This window comes from Melospiza georgiana, chromosome 3 (assembly GCF_028018845.1).
Source record: "Melospiza georgiana isolate bMelGeo1 chromosome 3, bMelGeo1.pri, whole genome shotgun sequence".
Classification (NCBI taxonomy): domain Eukaryota; kingdom Metazoa; phylum Chordata; class Aves; order Passeriformes; family Passerellidae; genus Melospiza; species Melospiza georgiana.
The window spans coordinates 43,865,611-43,887,222 of record NC_080432.1 but is presented as its reverse complement, the minus strand read 5'-3'; the positions used below and the strand labels follow the sequence as shown (position 1 = coordinate 43,887,222).

The following is a 21,612-nucleotide window of genomic DNA, read 5'->3' as shown; positions in this document are numbered from 1 at the left end:
GCAGGGCAAGTCCAACACAGGCAGGCAGGAGAAGGAGAAAAGACATGGACACCTTGTCCTAGGACAAATCAGCAAGTGCCCAGGTGTTGGGCTCCCCATTATTGTGGCCATTAGAAGAACTCATGGATCCCACAGCGATGCCTGCCATTTGCTCACACTGCTAAACAGGAAGCCTTTCCCTGATATATGGAGCCTGGGCACTCAATTAAGAAAAAAAAAAATAGTGATAGGAGATAGAGGAAATCCAGTCTTGGGATTTTTTGGATATTAGTCTCAGTCATCCAACAGCTGCATAGCCTTAGTAGAGGAACTGTGTCACTGCTCTCAGAGACTGTGATAAAAAGGGAAAGGTCCTCCTAGGCCACACTCCCTCCTACTACTCTGCTCCTCTTGCACTCTGGAATTTGCATGCAGAAGGAAGGTCTACCTGCCCTTCTGGAGACAGCCTGCACCTTCTCCCCAGCTTCACAATCCATGCAGGGAAGGAAACACCACCCACCACAGTGCCCTGCATCAGCAAGACACTCAAGACAAGCTGGCAGAGGTTTGCTTATTTTCACCTGCGTGTAAAGGGGCTCGTAGATGTCCACCCCATTGTCCTGACTGTGAGAAAGTGTCTCAGCTCCCCGTTTCCAGATGAAGCGAGCGGGCGGGTTGGAGTTGACCGTGCAGCGCAGGAAGACGGTCTTCTCCTGGTAGAAGCTGCCCCGCACATCACTGATGGTCTGGTGAACGGTGAGAACAGGCTCATCCAGATCTGCAAGGGAGGCAAGGAGGGCCGCAGCCGCTGTTAGCAAAGCCTGGTCTGCGTGCACAGCCTGCAGGGCAGATGGTGCTCCAGGTACCACTGAGGAGAGGGGAAGGTCCCACACACCTGGCTGATGACAACTGCTGATTTAAGAGCAGTTTTACTACCTGAGGGCAGGTAGTACAACCAATATATAAAGGGAACACACAGGAGAAGCCAGAATTCTCCCGCTCACCACACAAACCTTCAGGGAATAGAAAGCAGTCTCTGGTTTGCAGAGCCCCATGCAGTCCTCAAAAAAACCCACCTGCCTGCCACATGCGTCTCAGAGCAGTGGGCTGCCTCATATTCCTCAATGGTACCCCCCTACAGAAAATCACTACTTTCTACTTCAGTGAGAGGATCCCAGGAAAGTCGGTTCCATCATTTCTCCATCTTCTAGCTCCCAAATCTCTCCTGAAATCATGGGGCTAAGCCCAGGACTGTAAGATGTCCATACAAATGACATGACAAACCTTCAAGACAAGGAATGAAAGTAAAAAATCAGGACAAAATCAAGGAGCTGAGTTGGAAAGTCATCTAGACAGAGCAAATCTTGTGAGGAATCACGGTAATATGCGATGCAAAACACTGTAATAGGTATGCATAATTTTTCTCTCTTCCTATTAAATATCCTCTGTGTATTTTCTTCAAAGTCTGTGTCAACTGTCCTTTGGCAACTTCTAGTTACTGCAACACTATTATCTCTCCCTAAACTGATCAGATTTCTTTGTTCTCTTTCTTTACAGAAGATGTTCCTTTCAATTCCCTTATTGTACTTGCACCAGACACACAGCCACCATGACTGCATCAATGGTTATCAGTGGCTATATTTTCAAGGACAGAAGCAATAACCCTGCAGGAAGAGAATTTTCTCCATCCACACAGAGCATACTGCCCCACTACAGTTGCTCACTTGCTAAAAAGGGATGATTTTCTCAGAAGTTGCAGCAGATATTAATGTTTGAACATCAAGGTAGCATGAGGGACACTTCAGAGGCAGTGGATCTTTCTCCTCATGAAAGCACTTTGAGACTGAGGTAAATGTAAATATCCCTTTCGACAAGAATTGGCTCTCTAAAATGGGAATCAGTCCCTGTGTCTTTAAGTATGTCTACAAGGCACCTTTTGAGTTCAAGCTGAAGCAATTCTATATCTTCAGGAGCATTATGATGCCATCTTCAGCTGCAAGGAAACTGAGGCACTTGTACCCTGTGTCCTCCTGTGCTGCCAGCACAATCCTCTCTGCACATGCTTCACAGGCTCATCGCCTCCTGCCCTGCCATGCCATCTAATCTTCACAATATTTTATTTTACAGATTTGTAAGTTTGGAGATCTGACTTCCAGAAAGGAAGAGGGAAGCAGGGATGAGTTTCTGCTAACATGCCATCCAAACAATGTATGCTCTCTGCTGAATCACAAGTGTCAACTTGTGGGTTTGCTTCTTTTAATGAGCAGTATGCTCGGCAGACAGCAATTGTTATGTGACCTGAAATTTGTCTGCTTGACCATAGTGCAGAGATATGAGTAGAGCCATTAATGAATAATGACAAAACACAAAATATATCCCATAAAAAAACTCCACCCACCAAAAAACACCCACGGCTGAAGAAAAACATATGCAGATGGGGAAAAAAAAGCCTCCTCTCCATACAGTGCTGTCTTCATGTGGCCACAGGATGACTGAACATCAAATTCTTTTGGACCAGGACCTTGAGCACAATCTCTCTTTTCCTCCTTCCTTGTCTTTAACCTTACTTTATGTGTTCAAACTTCACATGAGTGACTCTGTAGCTACCATCCTTCTGAGATTGTTTCTCGGTAAACACTTGCCTTACTAACTGAAGAAGCAGCTCACCATTCCAGTCTCCTAGCTCCCAGCTACTCCCCACACAGAAAACAACATCTTCTTTTTGGTTGCTAAAACTTTCCTCCTTTGAATTCTTCAGCGCTCTTCTGCAGAAGTCAGCTCTAGGTCTAGCCCTTCTGAGAAAAGCTAAAATAAGTCCTACAACAATGTGTATGTCCTTGATGTACAAGTAATGCCACTGATGTCAGTGAGCTGCTCCAATGATAAATTTGGCCCAAGGCTGTTCATGGAGATGATCACATGGGACGTTTCATGCACAATAAAAGCTTGTAAACATTCATTCTTTTCTTTTCCTTACCTTCTCTCTCTCCCACATGGAAATACTCAGAAGAGCAGCCGCCTCTCTGCCAGTATCCAACCAACACTTTTAAGCCTCACTGATGCCCACTTGGGGCAGAGGAATATTATGCTACATGGGTTAGTGTTCTCAGTTTAATATCCTCTTGGCACCAACGGTGCTCTCTGCGCAACCTCACTGCCAAGCACTAAAAGTATGACTGAGGACTAGCAGCATCTGTCAAGGACACCAAGGTACACATGAGAGTGATTACTTACCTCTAACTACAAAATGGGATGCAGGAAAAGAAGGGGTTTGTTTTCAAATTCTGGTTCATTCAGCTGAGGGTTGCCTGGGTGAGTGTTCAACAAAAACCGTGGCTTTTCCCATGTGTTCCCTTGTACCTACTGCAAATACTGGCAGAAAATAGTCTCTCCTCCCCAAAAACCAAGTGAGCAGAACAGAGGTGCAGTACCAAGTCCATCTGCAGAGTAGATGTTAGTATGAGAAAGCCCTTGGCCACCCCATTAGCCCCACAGTTCTACAGGTCAGAGCTGCATGAGGGACCACGGGATGCTACATCACTCTAGCTCCAGCCTGCACCGTGGGAGCACCCTCAGGGCATGAAGAGATTCATGGCACAGTCCTGATCCTAGAGACCCAGGTCCTGGCAAGGTATCACACTAAGCCTTGAGAAAACCAAGTATCCTTTGCAATGGAGATTTATCACACGCCTCCACTAAATGGAAGAGAAGAAACAGGCAGAGAAGCCAAGCAGATCTAGGGAGGGTACCAGAACTTCTCTAAACAAAGTGATGCAATGCCAATGAGGACACACTCATGCTATCCACAGTGACTGCTGTTGAAGCAATCCACTTCCACAGGCTAGACAGGACAGTGCCCACACTACACTACTCCAGTAAAGGGTAGGGCAAGGCAGGAACAGATGAGAGCTACGCCAGCCATACAGTAGGACAGTGGATCATGAACCTACCAAAAGCTAAGGATGCCCAAGTCTGTGGCACATTTTGTGAGAGTCACATCACACCTGGGCTGGACAGCAGGACTAAAAGGAAGCAGTCAGGCAGCAGCTGCTGGCAGCAAAAAGGTCTGCCCAGACTCCAGGTGTGTACTGAGGTTTTGAATCTTGGAGGTTGTACTACTGACAGATGACCACAGTGCCCTTAAGCTCAGAAGGAAGGAGAACAACCAGAAGGAATGTAGAACAGCTCATGACAGGTTCAGCTGCTTTATCATACATTACAACTTTTTAGCATCAACCTCTTGCCTTCTCAAATAATATGTGAGGAGAGGGATTTGGTGTTAGTTGGGCTGGAGAAAATTGGAATAGTGGATAGTCAAGGACAATGTAATGCCTTCTCCAAGAGAGCAAAACAAGTTGCCTATATATTAAATCTTGAATTTCTCCCATTTGGGCCTTACAGAGTAAGTTTAGTTTCCCTCCTTTTTGATCACAGCAACCCAAGAATAAATACTGAAGTCCAAGAAGCAAACATTAAGAGAAGCCCTCAAAACTTGAAGCCCAAGGTGGCAAACCACTAGCAGCATCTCCAGGACTCAAGAAGGATGGGTACCAGCCAGAGAAATGTTGAATCACCTTCACATTATGGGCACTATGACAAACCAGGGCAATGTTGAGTCACCTTCATATTCACCCTATAACAGCTCACCCTATAACACCCTATAACACCCTATAACAGCTCAGCCTCCTCAGCTGCATTCCAGAGTTTTCAGCTCTGTTTCCAGCATGCTACAGAAGAAGCAATGCTGGGCACAGGACATTGGTTTCAGAAATGCCCCCAGTATGCGGGGCACTACCAACTTCAAGAAACATTGCTTGCTTCAAGCTCTGCCAGCTTCAAAAGGAAGACAAAGAAAGCAGAAGCCACTCCCAATGCTACATCCCGGACACGTGCTAGGGAACCCTGTCAGTGACGGACATCACAACACCCAGGTAAGAATGAATCGCAGGAACAGCAGAGCTGTATGCTGCAGGGATGGATCTAACCTCCTAGGCAAGAAAGACCCTTGGGAGAGCACGGATGGCAGTCCCTCTGCTCCTGAGTCAGGTGCAGGTGGTCCTAGGGCAATGCAGCTCCCTGCTGGCCCCGCAGCGAGGCAGAGACACGCAGTAGAACTGTGGGAAGGTCTGGGTTGCCGCTAAACGACTTACACTGCACATCTACTCGAATGGACTTGATGGCAGGGACCCCAACCCCATTTTCTGCTTTACAGTAATAGCGGCCCCCCTGCAGCCTTTGGATCTTCTCAATCCGAAGGGTCTCGTTAAGCACTGACGTCTCTTGGAATTTGTCCGACGCGCTGCCAGCAGTTTTGGTCCATCTCACCTGCGTGGGAAGAACAAGAGAAATGAAATCAGGGACAGAAAACAGAGATCCCAAGATTCAGCAGAGCTCCCTTTGTTGCTCTTCCCTAGCTACTTCCATAAAGAGGTCCTACAGCACCGCCAGACTTGCCAAAGCTCACTGCTGATCTCACTATGCCTCAGTAGCCCAGCCACTGATTCTGGTTCACTGCCAATCCCCATATCCAAGTGTCCAGGGGAACCCCTCAATTCACCCAGACACACACTGCATGTTTGCCACTCCTGCTCTGATCCTGCAAACCCAGCAGCTTGCTCAGTTTTATGCCACCATTTGCACAGCACAGGACTTTCAGTGTTCAGCCTTGAGACCCCACGTGGCTGGTAGGCCAGGACACTACAGCAGACATCAGCTCACAGCTACAGAGCTTTTGCTGCAGTCCACACTCATCTTTTTCTGGACAGCAAGGCTATTTCTACTTTTTGCTTTTCCATGAGTGAGAAAAGGCAGTTGCTATCTGACTCTTTCCCCTTTCCCACTGGGAACCCCTGTGTATTTTATTTTTCTAAGTCATCCTTTCACAGCACACACGATTTTCCTCCATTTTTAAAGATACAGAAAAAAAAACAAGAAAAAAAATCCCTTCAGATTTCAAGCCATCTTTTTATTTGTTTTTCCTTATGTTACATGTCTCAAAATCCTGGCTGGAAGGGGCAAGAGAGCTGCATGATAGTTCATGGTGAGTGGTGGCAAGAAGACAGCAATCCCGAAGACTGAAGGGTTTCTCTTTTGTCTGGAATGAGGTAAAGCCCTTGCAGTAACAATACAAACTTCCCCCTTGTTTTGTGCACTCCACACAATGAAAGAGAGAGACAGCTTTTCTCAGCCCATTGGTTTTCCATATCAGCAACCTCCCTTCTAAAGGCTGGGGACTGCTGGCCTCCTACTCTGGGATAATTTGGACTCTGGAACTGAGATCCAGCAAGATCAGCCAGCAGAAAGAAGAGAGACTTTCATTCAGCAATGACCACAGACCAAATACCTTCTTTAGATTTTGACTAAAGCTCACTGCCATCACCTGATTGCTGATGCTCTAGAACGAACAGGAGTGTCTACATCCCATCCCAGAGCACCAGGCTGAGCAGATTTTTGGAGCTATTGACCATGGATTTATTCAGCCTTTGTAGGCTTATGAAATGGTCTGAGGGCTCCAAGACTCTTGGAGTCTCCTGCTTTGAAGGACACTTCAGCCAGCTCTTTAATCTTCTCAATCACCATCTCATTTTAGTATTTTGGCCACATTTTCATGCTTTAATGACTGGTTGATAGAAAGGGAAAGAGAAGATTAAACACAGGTTAGGATAAGGGCTTAGCTAGGGAAAAAATCAATCCATTAGGAGGGAGGGCAGAAATGGGACGCATGCCACATTTTATATGTGCAGGTTATAGTCTCCCTGGTCATGCCTGGTTCTAGGCTCTGGTGCTCCCTGTGCAGGTCTGGCAATGACAAGCCAGAGTGTTGATCACTATCACGCTCTCTGCAACAGGCTCTGCTCCAGAAATCTCTCTAGATACTCAGGCTCAAATCCCTGCAACGTGTCAAGACTTTTCCATGCATTCAATAACCTTAGGCAGGGACACTGCTACCAAATTCCCCATTTCTAATGCACACAGGTATCATTTGTCCATCACTGTCACAAGCCTAGGCTGGTTGTTTTTGCTGATTTGGCTCAGGTAATTTTCTTTTTATTGTTTCCAGGATATTTTGATGGAAAAACCATTTCAAATCCTTGCCTTTGTCATCACCTCATTGCCAAGTAGCTCCTCACAAGCAAGCCCACGGAGGCATTAACTGGCATGAGAAGATGCATGGCTTCTTGCCACAAGTGTCTTTGGCAGGACTGAGGAATGGGGCCAAGGCAGCTATCACACGTGGCTCCCCTGAGGGTATTCTGGCACATCCAGCCTCGCAGTGTGCACCAGCTGTCACTCCTAGCACTCTGTCCCAGAGCGGGCAGACCCATGCTCTAGGCCAGCACCTCTACAGACACCTCCACAACAACTCTGAACTGCCCAGCTGGAGTATCTGAAGGGTGCTCAGGGGGCTGCACGGGCCTGAGGCTGTGCAAACCTCTGGGCACTCAAGTAAGGACTGCAATCATCAGCCAAGCTCAGCTTTGTGCCTCCCCACTGGGCTGTGTCTCTGACCACAGCATGGATGAGTCCTGTGCTGCGGGTCTGGCTCTGCCTCTGCTTGGTGGTCTCAAAGCAATGAACAGCAGGTTCTGTGTGAGGCTCAGTGAGGTGCACTACCAACAGCTTCCTGAAGCAGCATCCCCTTGGCTGTACATCCAGGGAAGCTGAGAAATGGACAGACCATGAAGGACCCACTCCTAAGGTAAGCACATATGGGAAGCGTCTTCCAGGATGTTCCTACTTTGTAGTAAGAGGGTTAAAGATTTGAGATTTCAGTTTGGGCTTAAGGTTTTTGGAGAGACTTCACATACTGAAGACAAGTAGAAGGTTTTTGTAAGCTTCTGCCAAGCTTTGTGGACTGTTTTCATGAAAGCAAGCTTAAATGCTTCACAGCTAAACAAGCTAAGTGCTTGCAAAATGGGGCATCCCTTCCCGAGTCCAATGTGTCGGAGGAAGCTGGACACCTCACTGTCCACAGTTCTCCTCTCTGTGGAGACTACAAACAAGTACCATGGGGTGGCATGGCTGAGAGGCAAGACTGAAGGCTTACCTGTGGCCGGGGGTGTCCTGTGACCAGGCACTGCAGGACCAGCGTGTCCCCCTCCCGAATTGTGTAAACGCGTTCGCTGATGTTGTCTTCCTTCACCACGCATGCTTGCCCAGCATGGATGATTTGGGCCTGAGCAGGAGCTGTAGAAAGGAAAGAAGAGGTAAAGATGGAAATGAGCAGAGCCCATTTCCTGATGCCCACTGCCCAGGGTGGCTTCCCCCACCTCATAAGCCACAGAGGGGAAGAGCCAAGAAGTTCTGGGAATGAATCATGGAGCTCTTAGGAGATATACTATTAAGCAATTTTCCCCATTTCCTGAGTGACTGATATCAACTACTACTTAAAAACCATTGGTTCTGTAGGGATGAGCTTTTCTAGACACTGAAAAGCAGAATATGGCACTTTTTTGGGGCGGACCCTCCTGCATAGGTTGAGGACTAAAAATTTCCTGCTGTCATCTCTCCTGGAAAGGAGTATGTGCAAGCAGCTATAGCAGGGACCTGGTCAAATCACAACTGCTCCACACCTGTCTAAAATAAGGCTGATTACTATGATTTACCTTGCAGGGGGCTGGGATAACTACTGAGCAGAGTAAGAAAGGGCCCTGAAGCTCTATACAGCTATTAGCACATATCCCTAGAACAGGCATAGCAAACACTGCAGGAAAAACAAGTCTTTCCCATATTAAATAGCAGCCTGTCTCAGCCCTGAGCCAGAGGAAACAGCCTCTGCAGGACCAGAGGACCCCATAATCTGTAGAGATTTCTCCACCTACGGCTGCTAATGGAGACCAATTACTGCCAGTCCAGCCAGGAAAATGGGTGAAGACCAGTGCAGTGGAAAAGTACACAGACAGAAAGTTCCCAAAACAAAGTTATAAAATGCCCAACGACTCCAAACAGCACCTACATCCCCCAACAACCCTCATGAGAAGCAGAAAGAAATGAGCTCTAGTAGAACAGGATTTTATAAAGAAAAAAGCCTCAGCTCTGAAACTCTGTGCAAACAGCCTTTGGCTCCCTACTCACAAGCGTTTGTGTGATCAGAGAAGTGGCTGAGCTGCACTGAAGGTGACTGCACAGCCCAGCTGCACGCCTGCACTTGTTTGAAGGGGAAACTCCAGTTGCACTTCAAGGTACAGAGAAACCCACAAACATGTCTAAGAGCTGGTGTCTCCCTGACAGTCCCCTGGGATACTTACCCAGCTCACAAGAATGCTTTCAGGTGACTCTGGAATCACAGCTCTAGCACCCACCAGTGAAATACAACAAAAACGAACAAACCACAGAGGAGATGATCAAAGTGCTTAAAGCAATGAGCCTTAGAGAGCCTTCCTAAGCAAGAATGAATTTTGCACAACCTGTTAAAGCCAAACCAAGCACCCACTTTTTCCTGAAGGTTAGTTGAGCTTCAAAGACTGCCTTTTTTTTTTCACTCCCTTGGCATGACCAAAATGCTCTAGGCCAAATCACCTGGGCAAGAGAAGCGCTCAGGTTTTTGCTGGTTTAATCCACCAGCAGTACAGGCAGCAGGACAGGCTGGGCTCAGGCAGTGGAAAAGATCTGCCTTTGAGATCAGCCTTTATAAACTGGTGTCACCACAATGCACTGACCAAGCTGCAGGGACACAAGAGTGGACACAGGGCTAGTGGGAAACTGCCCTTGCTGCTGGGGCTTTACTGCCTGCCATGGCCACCCAACATCCAGGCAGCAGCCCTGCACATACAGCAAGCTCATCTCTCATTTTCCATCTCTTCCATCTTTCCAGCATGGTGGCACTTTTAAAAAATTATTATTACTCTCCAAATTGCTGACAAACAGAAGCAACATGTCCATTTGAAGAATACAATGGCACAAACATGGAAAAATCCCTCAGCCTCTACTGTCTTCTCCTTCTGCAGGCCTCCCAAGATGCCTGCCATCACTCAGGCATCATGGAATGCCAAAACTGACTGATAAAACTTCATTGATACAACTGAGCAGGTGAGTGACCTTCCCCTGCCTGGATGGCAGAGAGTCCTGTTGAATCCAGAGGAAAGCACAAACCTGTATATGTGCTTACACTCAAACATGTGTGGACATGCATGCAGATATGTAAATACATTAATTAAAATAGGGGTTTATAAGGAAAAGACATCATGAATGCTTCTCAAGCCAACAGTCACAGGGGAGAAATTCAGAAGCCTACATAACCTTTGCTAATACACCTTAATCCAAACAACAGCCTCTTGTGCTGTTTCAGCCCTCAGATCAGTTTTCTGCAGATCTGCCATAACACCTTTAGCCCCAGTTTACTGCAGAGCACTCCTTACAGGGCTGAGACACAGGCTGTGATGCTGACTGATCTCTGCTGTTTAAAAGAGAGACTCTGTCCCTTCTCATCCTATGCCACATTCCCCCCAGTCCCCAAACTGTGCTACCTGCATTTCAGCAGGGTCCTGGCACCCTGAAGCAGCAAAACTCTGGTAGCCTCTCTTGCCAGTCTCTGGGCTGCATTTGCCAGCTGGTGGCTCTATTCTCCCTTTGCAAACAGGACTTTGCTGTAAAAACTAATTTCCAGACACCCCATGGACAATCAGAATATTTATCTGCAGTTCTATCTCCCATTTAAATGTTGCTCTTAAGTTGCTCTGCTGTATCCCACACAGGATTCCATTGCAACTTTCACTCTTCCCTTTGTCGATTCCACTTCCATTATTTCACTGTGTTGTGTAACCCTTTTCTACCACTTGTCCAGAGGCACTTCCACATGAGGAACTTCCACAACAAAATCATTAGGTAGAGTGGAACAGGATTAGAAGGCTTTTGTGCAACTATTCTGGTGCCAATATACCTTGGTGTGATTTGCTGGCATATCCCTGAGTTTGAGAGGAACATTATTTAAACTAATCCTTGTAAGGCACTAGACTACAACAAAACAACAGCCCTGGGGATAAGCCATGGGTTGTCATTTGGTCCTCTGCTCCCAAATTCTCCCTGGACACACTGAGCTGTAATGAAGCTGACAAGCAAGGCTATACACACCTGGCTTTGTTTGCAGGTGTCTGAACTTCCTTGTGTCACCATTCCTAACACCTTTCAGCTAAATCATTGGAAAGGGTCATCAAGGGAACCTCCACTGCTTCAGCTGTAACATTTCTCTGGCAATAACAGCACCAGGTCCTCAGCAGAACAATCACCATTTTGTAATGTCTTAAACCCCATGTGAACCCACACCTCTCAAAAGGGAACTCAGAAAGCTTGGGGCTGCCTTGAAAAGAAAAGCACTCAGGTAGATGGCACAGGAGCCTGAGACACTGCCTCTGGTTTGGTCATAACCTGACAGTAGTAGGTAGGGGCTGAGCAATTAATGAACCCAGCTCTTTGGGGACTGCATTAAGATGGAACTTGGGAAGGTCTCTGTTCCAAGTTCAGCCTGCCACAGCACACAAAAGCGGGGAAAGTCACCTCATGCTGTCTTACAGATGGGCAGAGACATGCAAGGATTAATTGCACTTTCAATGTGCTTGAACAGAAAGAATAAATTATTGTGTGACATCATCCCATGTCTCCTGGAGGATTCCAGCATGCAGACAGCTTGCCCACTGCCAGCACAACAGGATGGCAGGACCATGCCTGTCAGAGGAACAGTTCCACAGGAGGCCCTTAGGAAGGCAAAGAAATGCTGGAGATGAAGGAGTAACCACAGCCATTCTCTTGAACAGAGACAACCTCCCCTGTTGAGTCCTTCTGGGGCAGAATCCTTCACCTCAGGCCGGCCAACCCCAAAGAAGAGGTCCAAGGAAGACCTCTGATGGCCTCTAAGGGGGAAGAAGGGACAGATTGTTCCCAGAAATTTTGTGGGACAGAGGTATCATCACTTTTATTCAACTTCCAGGTAAGAGATCAACTTAGAGAAGGTTCTCAATACAAAGTCCTCTAGAGAAACTAGGCCAGCCACATATTGAGTGTCAGATGCTTTAGAAGGGAGAAAAAAATCAGACTGTGAACATGCAGCATTAGGCCATTGCTCAGAGAATGGCTGACCTGTAATGCATTTGCCCTCTGCATCTAGATTTCCTACTATGCTTTCACTTGATATATTTACACATTAAAACAAAAGGAAATTGAAGTGGATAAAATAACTTTATTCCCAGTGCAGTGTACTGTACAATGTTATTATTACCATAACCTCGAAATTTTATGAGACTCTTGGTGCTTAGAGGTTGCTAATACCATGAAAATGTAGAAAAGGAGAAAGAAATGGTCTTTTGGAGAGGACTGAGTCATCTGTATTTGGTTTACAGGTCTATCCATCCATCTTATTGAACCTCAGATCTCATCAGTAAAATGACAATGATGAGAGCTCCTTCACAGAAAGGATGGTGAGTGACAGATACTGCACTGACACTCCCTCAGTCACTGTCAGCACCCACAGGGGCAGCTGCTCCCCTGTTTTCCAGCACAGCACCTACTGCACTTCCCTGCTGCCTTCCCAGCACTCCAACAGCAGCCACCATGCTTGACTCTGTCCCACCACTACCCCTGCCACCTGCACGTCCTGTGACCGCCTCAAGGATGGAGAGCATTTATCTCCAAAGCTGCTGGGCCACTACCAAACACAGGGGCACTGAATCCACCCACCTCTGCTGCCATCCTCCTCCAGGCTGGGGACAGAGGGAAGCTGCACCCAGAGCTTTCCTCTTCCTCAGCCTGAACCTACCACCCTGCTTTGCAAGGCAAGAAATGATCTTCCATGCATCTGGTGCAGATATCGTTCAGCCTCTCCTGCACATAGCCTAGGCAAAGAAGCCAAGGTCCTTCCCTTTCCTGTTCGCAAGCTGCCCAGAATCACACTGCTTGGTTAGCCTGAAAAGAGGGGGGCATCAGCTGCTAATCTGCACCTTAAACCTCTCAAGAGCCTGTCTGTCTCCTTTCCTCACCTTTCCCATCCTGAGCAAGTGGCATGTAACAGATGCATGAAGGGAGTTCCCAGAAATGGGAAAACACACGGTGTTTATGGACCACGGTGGGGTTGAATAAGCATTTCGCTAAGGAAATCCACATGTGGAAGTTCTTGCTGAAGAGACACTGTCAGTGACTGCCTCTCCAGGAACTGCCCTGCAGCACTGTCAGTTACAGACCACAGTTACAGACCAGGGGGCAGCTCAGGCCTGGAAGTCGCTGCTGGAGGCAGTGTTTGATCCCTTCTGCTCAGCAATGCCCAGATCTGCCCGGAGAGCAGGGACACACAGACATGGAGAGCTACGAGGAAGGGGTCGTGTCCCCTCAGCAGAGCACAAAGGAAAGCCAGCACATGCCTAAAGGGAAGAGATGAGCTGGCAACACTTGGCAGCAGCAAGGAAGGTCTCATACAATGGGAAGGGTCTGCAGGGGCAGCATCCTGACAGCCAAACCAAACACCCTGCTGCAGGAGGGGATGGAAACTGCCTTGATGTGTGCCCCAGCACCGCTTTGCTGGTCTCATTGATTGCTCCACTAGGGATGAAGACCACAGGCTTTGCTGAAACTTTAGACAAAACAAATTAACCAGGCCAGATCCAGCCCACAATGCAGGGCATGATATCGATGGGCCATTTGAAAAGGAGAATTCACTCCTGCTTGAGGACAATTATGGAAATAATAATACACAATCAGTGTCCATTAACACTGTCAGCAGGGCTGTGGATCAATATTGTATTAATGGCTGAAGAAAAACCAGCCATAGCCATCAGTCAGCAGTTAGGACCAGCACAAGAGCAGAGGGAGAGGAGTCAGCAGTGGGTGGGTGTAATCGAGCTCAGCGTTGGATGTCTTTGTGCAGCCTGCCCAGGGGAGCCCACTTTCCAAACCAAGGGCCACCACCATCTTCCAAACACATTCCCTGGCACTTCCTCAGGGGCCTCCTTCTCCTCACCCCAGCTCCTCACAGCCTCTTTGCCCAGTGAAGTGCAAAGGGAGCCCAGTCCCTGAGGGAACTTTCCCCATGGGAAGCTTTGTACAGTTCAGTCTGATTAAACCCCAGTTTTTAACACAAGGCCAGGCTGGTCCCGAGCACAGAGAGAGGCAATGCAGAAGGCCCAGGGACAGCAGAGGATCAAAGCATATCCACAGTCTTGGGTCTCCTCACACTCCTTGGACTTCTGTCTTCTCCAAGCTCCTCCTGTTGACTCTTCCAACGTCATGTGCTGCCTGGGCAGCTCTGTGCTACCACAGCACTGTCCTAAACCAAAAGACATCAGGAAGCCCTCCCTGCCTACTGACACTAAGGGGTACAACCCCAGACAAGGCAGATCTCCACTGAAGCTCCTTGCCTCTCACACCCCAGTGTCTTCACCGCTGCCCAAACCACAATATACTCAACAAAAGAAGAAAAATCTGCTTACTGTACACCCAGCCTAAACTTGCCACAGGAAACACATCATATTTCAGTAGCAAAATGCGACTGACTCCTTTGGTGTTTGTACACTGATCATGATAAAAAACATAAATGCATCCACAAAAAACCCACATCCACTCACAAGATATGCAAAGAACCATGTCTAACCCCACACAACACTTCACAGCTACTCTTGAGCAAGAAGAAAAAAAAATTTCAATGAGAAGTGCACAGAGAAATGACAGAAGTGTGGAAAGTAATCACAGAACATGAAACTTGGCTACTTGAAATAGCATGGGATTTTTTTCACTTGGAAGAGACCAAGACTACGTCTTTACATCTCTGTCTGATTGCATCTCCAGAAACCAAGTTTCTTTTTGTAAAGCTCGGCTAGATGATTTCCACAGCCTTAAAATAACTTTTTGCTTAATCAATGTCACTTCCTTGAAGCATCTCTATAATTTTATTTTAGAAAAATGCCAGCAACAAAATCATGTGAGATGTCATGAATAGCAGGTACACCCCCCAGCGACTGCAACACCTGTTCCTGAGGCCATTGTTCAACTTTAAACAGGATTATGGGCTTTACTAAAGTATCAGTTACCAGATCATCACTGATCACCTCAATCCCCAACTCCACTGCCTGCAGCAGCTCACTAGCTTTCCTACACGTTCCCAAAATATTCTTATTTTCCTTGTATTCTAAAATATAGGTCCACCTAACTGCAAGAGTGCTAAGTAGAAGAGCAAAACTGATCAGCAGCTTTGTTTGATAAGAACAAAGTGACAGAGATTACACACACAGAGCATTATGGTGGCATGAACTCTACATTGCTGCCCAACTCTTATGCCTGAGTGGAATTTCTGAAGACAATTCAATGCCAGCAATATGAAGTAGCTTGTCTTCAAATATTTAGGGGCTCCAAATAGTGACAGTCAGAGCCTGCACCTCAGCAACACTGTCCTGGAAGATTCCAGCTTTGGTTGGGAAATGAAAAAAGCATGCCTCTCTCATAATGGCCCTAAAAGAGAGTTTATCATCTCTCCCAACCCACTTCCTGCTGTGCCAGCTACAGAGCCTGACGTGTATCTCTCAATCCTGGTGCAAAACCCAATGAGCCACAAAGCCACACTGGGTGAGGCGATGCTGCCAAGCTAATTGCTCAAAATATTGCACATTTCTTTTCTGGTTGCCACTTAAATCTCCTGAGCATTCATTTTAGGGGAAAATACAACTCAGGCAAGCAGCCTGGGGGAGAAATCCTCTAATCTAAGAGATGTAGACCACTAACAGAACCACTTGTTTGTCAGCTGGTAAAATACCCAAAAATGAAACAGTCCAGTCAGAGAAAAAAGGGCTACAAAGCGAGGAACTCAACTGGACATGGGTAGCACAGACACTTGTTTATCTGACCCCTGTGCTGCAGGAACAGGTGAGTACTGCAGGACAGCTGAGCACCAGGCTCCTTGGTAGGTCGATCATTTGTCTCCTTTATGTGAGCTCACACTAGATCTCCAGTCCCCTGAGCCAATCTCCAGCTGCTCCATGTACCCATCACCCTCTGAAGGGCAATGAACACTACAGGCATCCAGAAGGAATGCAGACCCTCTGGCCTTTGGTTTTAGCTTTCACTGCACCCATCCCCAGGGGCCTCCAAGTAGCTGGCTCACCAGAGAGCCAAGGCTAGCTCAGATGGAGATGCAACTCTTACTTCTGCTCCCCCTTTTCTGCCTCTCTGTCACAGCACACAGGAGCCACTGAGAGTGCATATCCCCACTCAGACAGGAAAAATGCCTTTCAGAGCCAGGCTGCAGCTTGCCAGCACTGGTAGCAAAGTCCACCATCTGCTGCTAATAACTTGTGTAGGCAAATGGGCTTTGTTTGAATGGTCCCAAGGGCTTTACCCTCTCTCCCCTGAATTCAAGATCAGCTCATTTCTGAAGCACCACTGGTGCTGCTTCTTCTGCTTTTTCTCCCTTTTTATACTTTGAACTCCTTTGGTACAACAAAACTCTTCAACAAAGAGGTCCATGTGCACAGATCTTTAAACCAGAGTACTTTGAAACTCATCTGTTGTTTCATGGCCGGACCATTTGACATAGGACATAAAAGGAGAGCACAACACAGACAGTCCTTCAAAACAGGGAAAAAAAGTCAATTTGCTAATCATCTGTCAACTAGATTAGAAGCAAAGGTGCATGAACTCAAATCAATGAATAACTACAGGATCCTTTTCATATCAAAACCAGAAAAAAAATCAGATGACAGCTGTTGTTCCTGAATCATGAAAAATAAGGCAAAGCAGAGGTAGTGGCTTCAAACTGCATTCCCCAGCTAGTGGGACACAGGGAGAATGCTCCAGACTCTGCTGGCGATGACTCTGCCAGAGTCACACCCTCATCCAAAACCCACTCTGGAAACACAGGAAGAGAAACAAATTCAAGCTCCAGGTATACTAAAAAGACCCCAAAAATAACAGAAGAAATAGAAGAAAAACCAAACCAGTATGGAATCAAAGTACACTATCAGAAATTGTGTAAGAATGGGATCATTTCCACGCAACACCAGCTGATGCTGTTCAAAATGCTAAACCCTGAGGTGCAAATTCTTCAGTGCTGAGGTGGAAACTGGAGGCTGGTGGGCAGGAGGAGGACTGGCAGAGAAGAGGTCTCAGAGGAGAGAACTTCTCTCTATGTGGAGAGCAAAGGGGATGATGTACGCTCGGGGCTGCTCACCCCAGAGAGGGGCGGACACGGGGCAGCAAAGCAAGGCACTGACTACCTGGTGCCCCAACTCTCCCAAAGACCTCCCTTTGTACGTGACCAAAGCAGACCCACCACTGCCAGGAGAGTTTCTGCAGAGACACAGAGCTCTGTGCAGACTACAAAGCCCGGCTTTGTGAAGCTGGGTAAATACTCAAGCACTGAATCAATGCTAAATTCTCACCTGTCACAGCTCCACTGCTGCCAGAGCCCCATCCATACGTCTCAGAGAGAGCTGGGGATGTGAGGGCAATCACACCATGATGGCAGTGCAAACATTCCCTTCACACAGGAGAGGAAAGATTCAACAGATGTCCTTGTTTACCTTCTGCTATCCCCATCTTCCATGGAAAGCAAAAGGCTATTTCAACTGTGAAACAGAGGGTAGGAGGGGGGGAGAGAGGAATGAGAGCAGGAGAGAGTGGCAAGAGGCACAAGAAAAAGCCACTGGAAGAAAATTCCACTGAAAGCCATTTTAAAACAACACATAGAACGAGATGGAAGTACAAACGCTACTCCCTTAATTCCACTGCCTAAAGCCCAATTTTAATACTGAAAAATGGTGGGAAGCAGGGACTTGTCTCTCTCCAAAGCTCTAGGAACAGTGGTGCCCATCCCACATACACCCCAGTTTCCCTGCAGCAAAGTCACCTCCCAGGGGATCAAATCACAAGATCAGCTCTCAGCTCCAAGCCACTTGGTGGGACAGGACAGGCAGCCATGGCACCGACCCCAGCACAGCCACTCACTGGCAAACCTGGCAGAGATGCCCAGCACCACGGGCACCACAGAGACTTGGCACCCCTCTGCTGGGTACCCATCTGCTCCCAACAAGATCAAGGATTGGAGAGGCTGCTGATGATGCATGGAGGCTGCTTGTGACACAGCCCCTCCGTGGGGAGAAGCCTGTGTGCTTGAATGAGTTCCAGTGCAGGCTCTCACAAAACACCCAAGCTTTTATCCCCCAGGCAGTGCTGTTAAGCGGGGAAGGGCTGCTATTGCCCTCTGCCATCCTTGGACAGGAGCCTAAAGCACAGCCAAGGATCAATCCATACCTAATTCCAGTCTACAATGCAAAGGCCAAGCTCCACCCGAAAGGAAGGGAGAGAGCATCAAAAGCAAATGCCAGCAAATTGTCAACAGAACCGAGGCAACAGAGTCTGAGTGACACCCCTGGAAATCAAGCCAAGTAATGTTTTATCTTGACAGCATCTTCTACGTCCCTGCAGTGCCTTTGGTGAGCAGAGCCCAAGAAAGTCCCTGGTACTTCCCCTCTGGAGAACCAATAATTAACAACCAAAAACTGGCAGACAGGCGAGCAATTCCCTTTGGTTCCCATAAGAGGAGCTGACATCTCTCTAGCCCCAGCCACCTCCATTGCTTTATTCTCTTTGTTTATTGATCCTTTTATGCACATAATGCAAATTGACATTTAATAATTCAGCCGAGTTAATGGTGCTTAAATATTAAAAGGCTTTTCTCTTTTAATTAGCTGTAACAAAATAGGCAACAAAGGAGTGCTAGATAGACACCATTTAAAATACTCTTGTCCAAGTTCCTTGGCATTTTTCTAGGGATGGAAAAGAAGAGTTCAACAGAAATTTTGTACAAGTCTCCTACTCTCACCAGGAAGGTAAATAACCCACAGAACCATTTCCAGAAGCTTCGATTCATAGGGCATATTCATCTCTGTCAACTCTTTGTTTTCTCTGCCTTCTCCTCTTCTCCCAGTAAAGACACAGGGGAGTGGAAGGAGGGGCAGAGGGTAGAATGAAAATCCTTCCCCATGAGAAGCGCCAGGACCCATGTGAAGTGTTGTAGATGTGGATGCAGAAGCCTTCTGATACATTATTGCAAGACCTATATCCAGGTGAAAACAGAGCTAAAAGGTAGCAGTGCACAAAGCTATTTGAAGAGTTACAAACAGCACAGAAATCTTGCAATTATTCCCTGGGGCAGGAATAGCTTATTCAGAAAATTAATTGAATATTACTCTGGTAAAAAAAAAAAGAAATCCCATATATAGCAGGGTAAGGGAGCACTCATTTCTCTTCTGCTCATTATGCCAAAGGTTCAGAATAAGAGGGAAAATACATGGTATCTTTAAACCTCAGTTCCATCTCAGCTGGAGCCGATGGCAGTAATACATCTTAGTCATAATGTTGCTGGTGTGAATCACCATCACTGAAAAGACTTGTTATTATTTGGAATGTTTTAACTGTGCATACCTCCTCTCTGAATTAGTGCTCACTCGAAGTCCTCAATTGGTTTGAGTTTGGGATAATGATTTCCCACCTAACCCAGAGGAGAACCACATAGTCACAATAATTAGATATAGAAACTGTTAATAACTTAGTTTAATTACAACCTATTTTCTTCAAATTTAGCCTAGACATAAGATTTCAATGAATTCTAATTATATGCCATGTTTGAAGAGCCTGTGTTATTACATTATTAATTCCAGCCAAAGAAACAGACTGACAAACACTAAATTCCTTACTGAGGATACTTAAAAAAAATTAATCTTAATTCAAGTCAATTAATATATTGACTTGCAAATTCTGTGCAAGCTCATTCTTTGACAGAGGACTACGCATTGTAAATCTGTAGAGGGAAAGCTGCATTTTTCACACATAACAAAAATATCAAATTCACAGTTTATGCGCAAAATTGAGTTTATCCTTACTACCAGATCTGCTAGGGGCATTTCCACAAAACACTGAGCCACTGTTCTGAAGCTGCCAGGCAGGACATCATGTCAAAGGGTGTCCTCACATGCCAAGGCACCCAAGGACTTCAGGACCATGGGAAAGGGCAGAGCACTGGTCCCTCTGTCCAGAAGTGACAGGGGTGTGCAAGACACACAGAGCCTTGCTCACACCCAGCATCCCCCTGCACACAGGAGAGGGCAGCGCTGCACATCTGAGACCCAGCCCATCATACTTTTAGCACTGACTTCAAGGTGGTGAAATTCAGCTGCAGGAACTGCTACTTTATCTCCCCTTGCACACACAAATCTAGAAAAAGGTCTTTTACAGCCCCCTTGGGCTCTGGTTACCCCCTGCCCATCGCTTTGGCAGAACATGGGGAGCCACCCCTTGGCTCTGTAAGGCTCTGCACAGGGAACATTTTCCGTCACCCCACATCCACCACATGCAGCTCGTGCACTGAAATACTCTTGACACCGTAACAACAGTTTGCATTGTTTCCCTTTAACAGAATATACATCTACTCCTCTCCAGCTGTGCAGCACATCTGGCTCACTGCCTCTCCTGGGCAGGCACTCCTTGCTGCAATTTTCCATTTATTGTTGCTCAGGAGGCTTAGGAGGTGATAAGGGAGCAAATGCCCAGTGGACAAGTGGCATTTCCAGGCGTTTTCAGAGGCGATAAAACCCAAGTTCACTTGCAGCCTCTTCAGTTCTGCCACTTCTGGCCCTGTGTACTTGTCAGGACTCAAAGAACGCAGTTAACTTGACTCAGAGCACTGTCAAAGAAGGAAGTTTCCTTAGGATAAACCACCACAACTGGCTAACAGGAAACAGGAGGGTGTTAATTTCAGGCCCCCATGGATGTGAAAGGTTTGGAATTGGCACAATGAACGAAATTCCACCATGCATACTGGGGTGAAAGTGCAGATGGCAACACAGGAAGATGCCAGGCCTGGTAAGGTGGATCTGGGTAGCCTGTCCAGACAAAAATTCCCATCATGGCAAACTGTGAGAAAAGGAAGCAGCTGCTTACAGATTTACTCCCCAGTTGTGGGAGTGGCACATACAAGTCTTGGATATCTGTGACCTGGACTGCACAAAACCTGGGGACTCCCACCACAGAAAAGACCAGCAGGAACTCCTGTGGTGGTGACTACACTGTGTCTATATCTCCCTAACACCCTCCCTCCCTCTGCCCCTTCCTATATCTCTCTCTACCTCCCATTTACTGTTAAATAAAATTTGTACTATTGACTTTGGCATATAGTCTCACTTGCAACTTAATTTGGGCAGAGGCATCTTTTAATAATCAGAAGTTAACATTATTTTGGTGTATCATAGCACTATTTTCATGTGAGAAGTGGGATCATAATGGTAGTCTCCCTTCCATCTGCAGCTATTCCCAGTGAGATGGGGCCACACTCTGGATGTACATGTGACTAATTAACTGGAACTACTGTGATTAACTAACACACTACTGGAAGTTCATCTCAAATGGGATGAACTTTGGGTTGTGACTATAAAGAGCTCTCCTCAACCACAAGTGCCAGATGTTGGCCTCTGGAACATCCCCCAAACCCTGCAAAATAAGGGTAACTCTGGCAATGCCACATCCTGGCTATATTGATGGAATTCATTCTGACAAACAGCTGCAGTAGCTCAGACAATCAGACTGGGGGAAGAAGGGGGAAAAAAGGAAAAATGAAAACAGATTAGCAAAGAGTTTTGCAAAAGAAAAAAAAAAATCTGATTACAG

At 46.8% G+C, this 21,612-nt stretch overlaps 1 protein-coding gene across 1 annotated transcript in view; it reads right to left on the bottom strand.

The window, feature by feature from the left end:
* The window catches only part of MDGA1 (MAM domain containing glycosylphosphatidylinositol anchor 1), a 138,738-nt gene that overhangs the window by 83,662 nt on the left and 33,464 nt on the right, over positions 1 to 21,612 (bottom strand). Inside the window, exons 2-4 of the mRNA XM_058020832.1 lie at positions 8,027 to 8,166; positions 5,130 to 5,304; positions 561 to 757 (exon numbers count right to left, since the gene is read on the bottom strand). Coding sequence (XP_057876815.1) covers positions 561 to 757; positions 5,130 to 5,304; positions 8,027 to 8,166 — 512 coding nt within the window. The remainder of the gene's footprint in view (positions 1 to 560; positions 758 to 5,129; positions 5,305 to 8,026; positions 8,167 to 21,612) is intronic.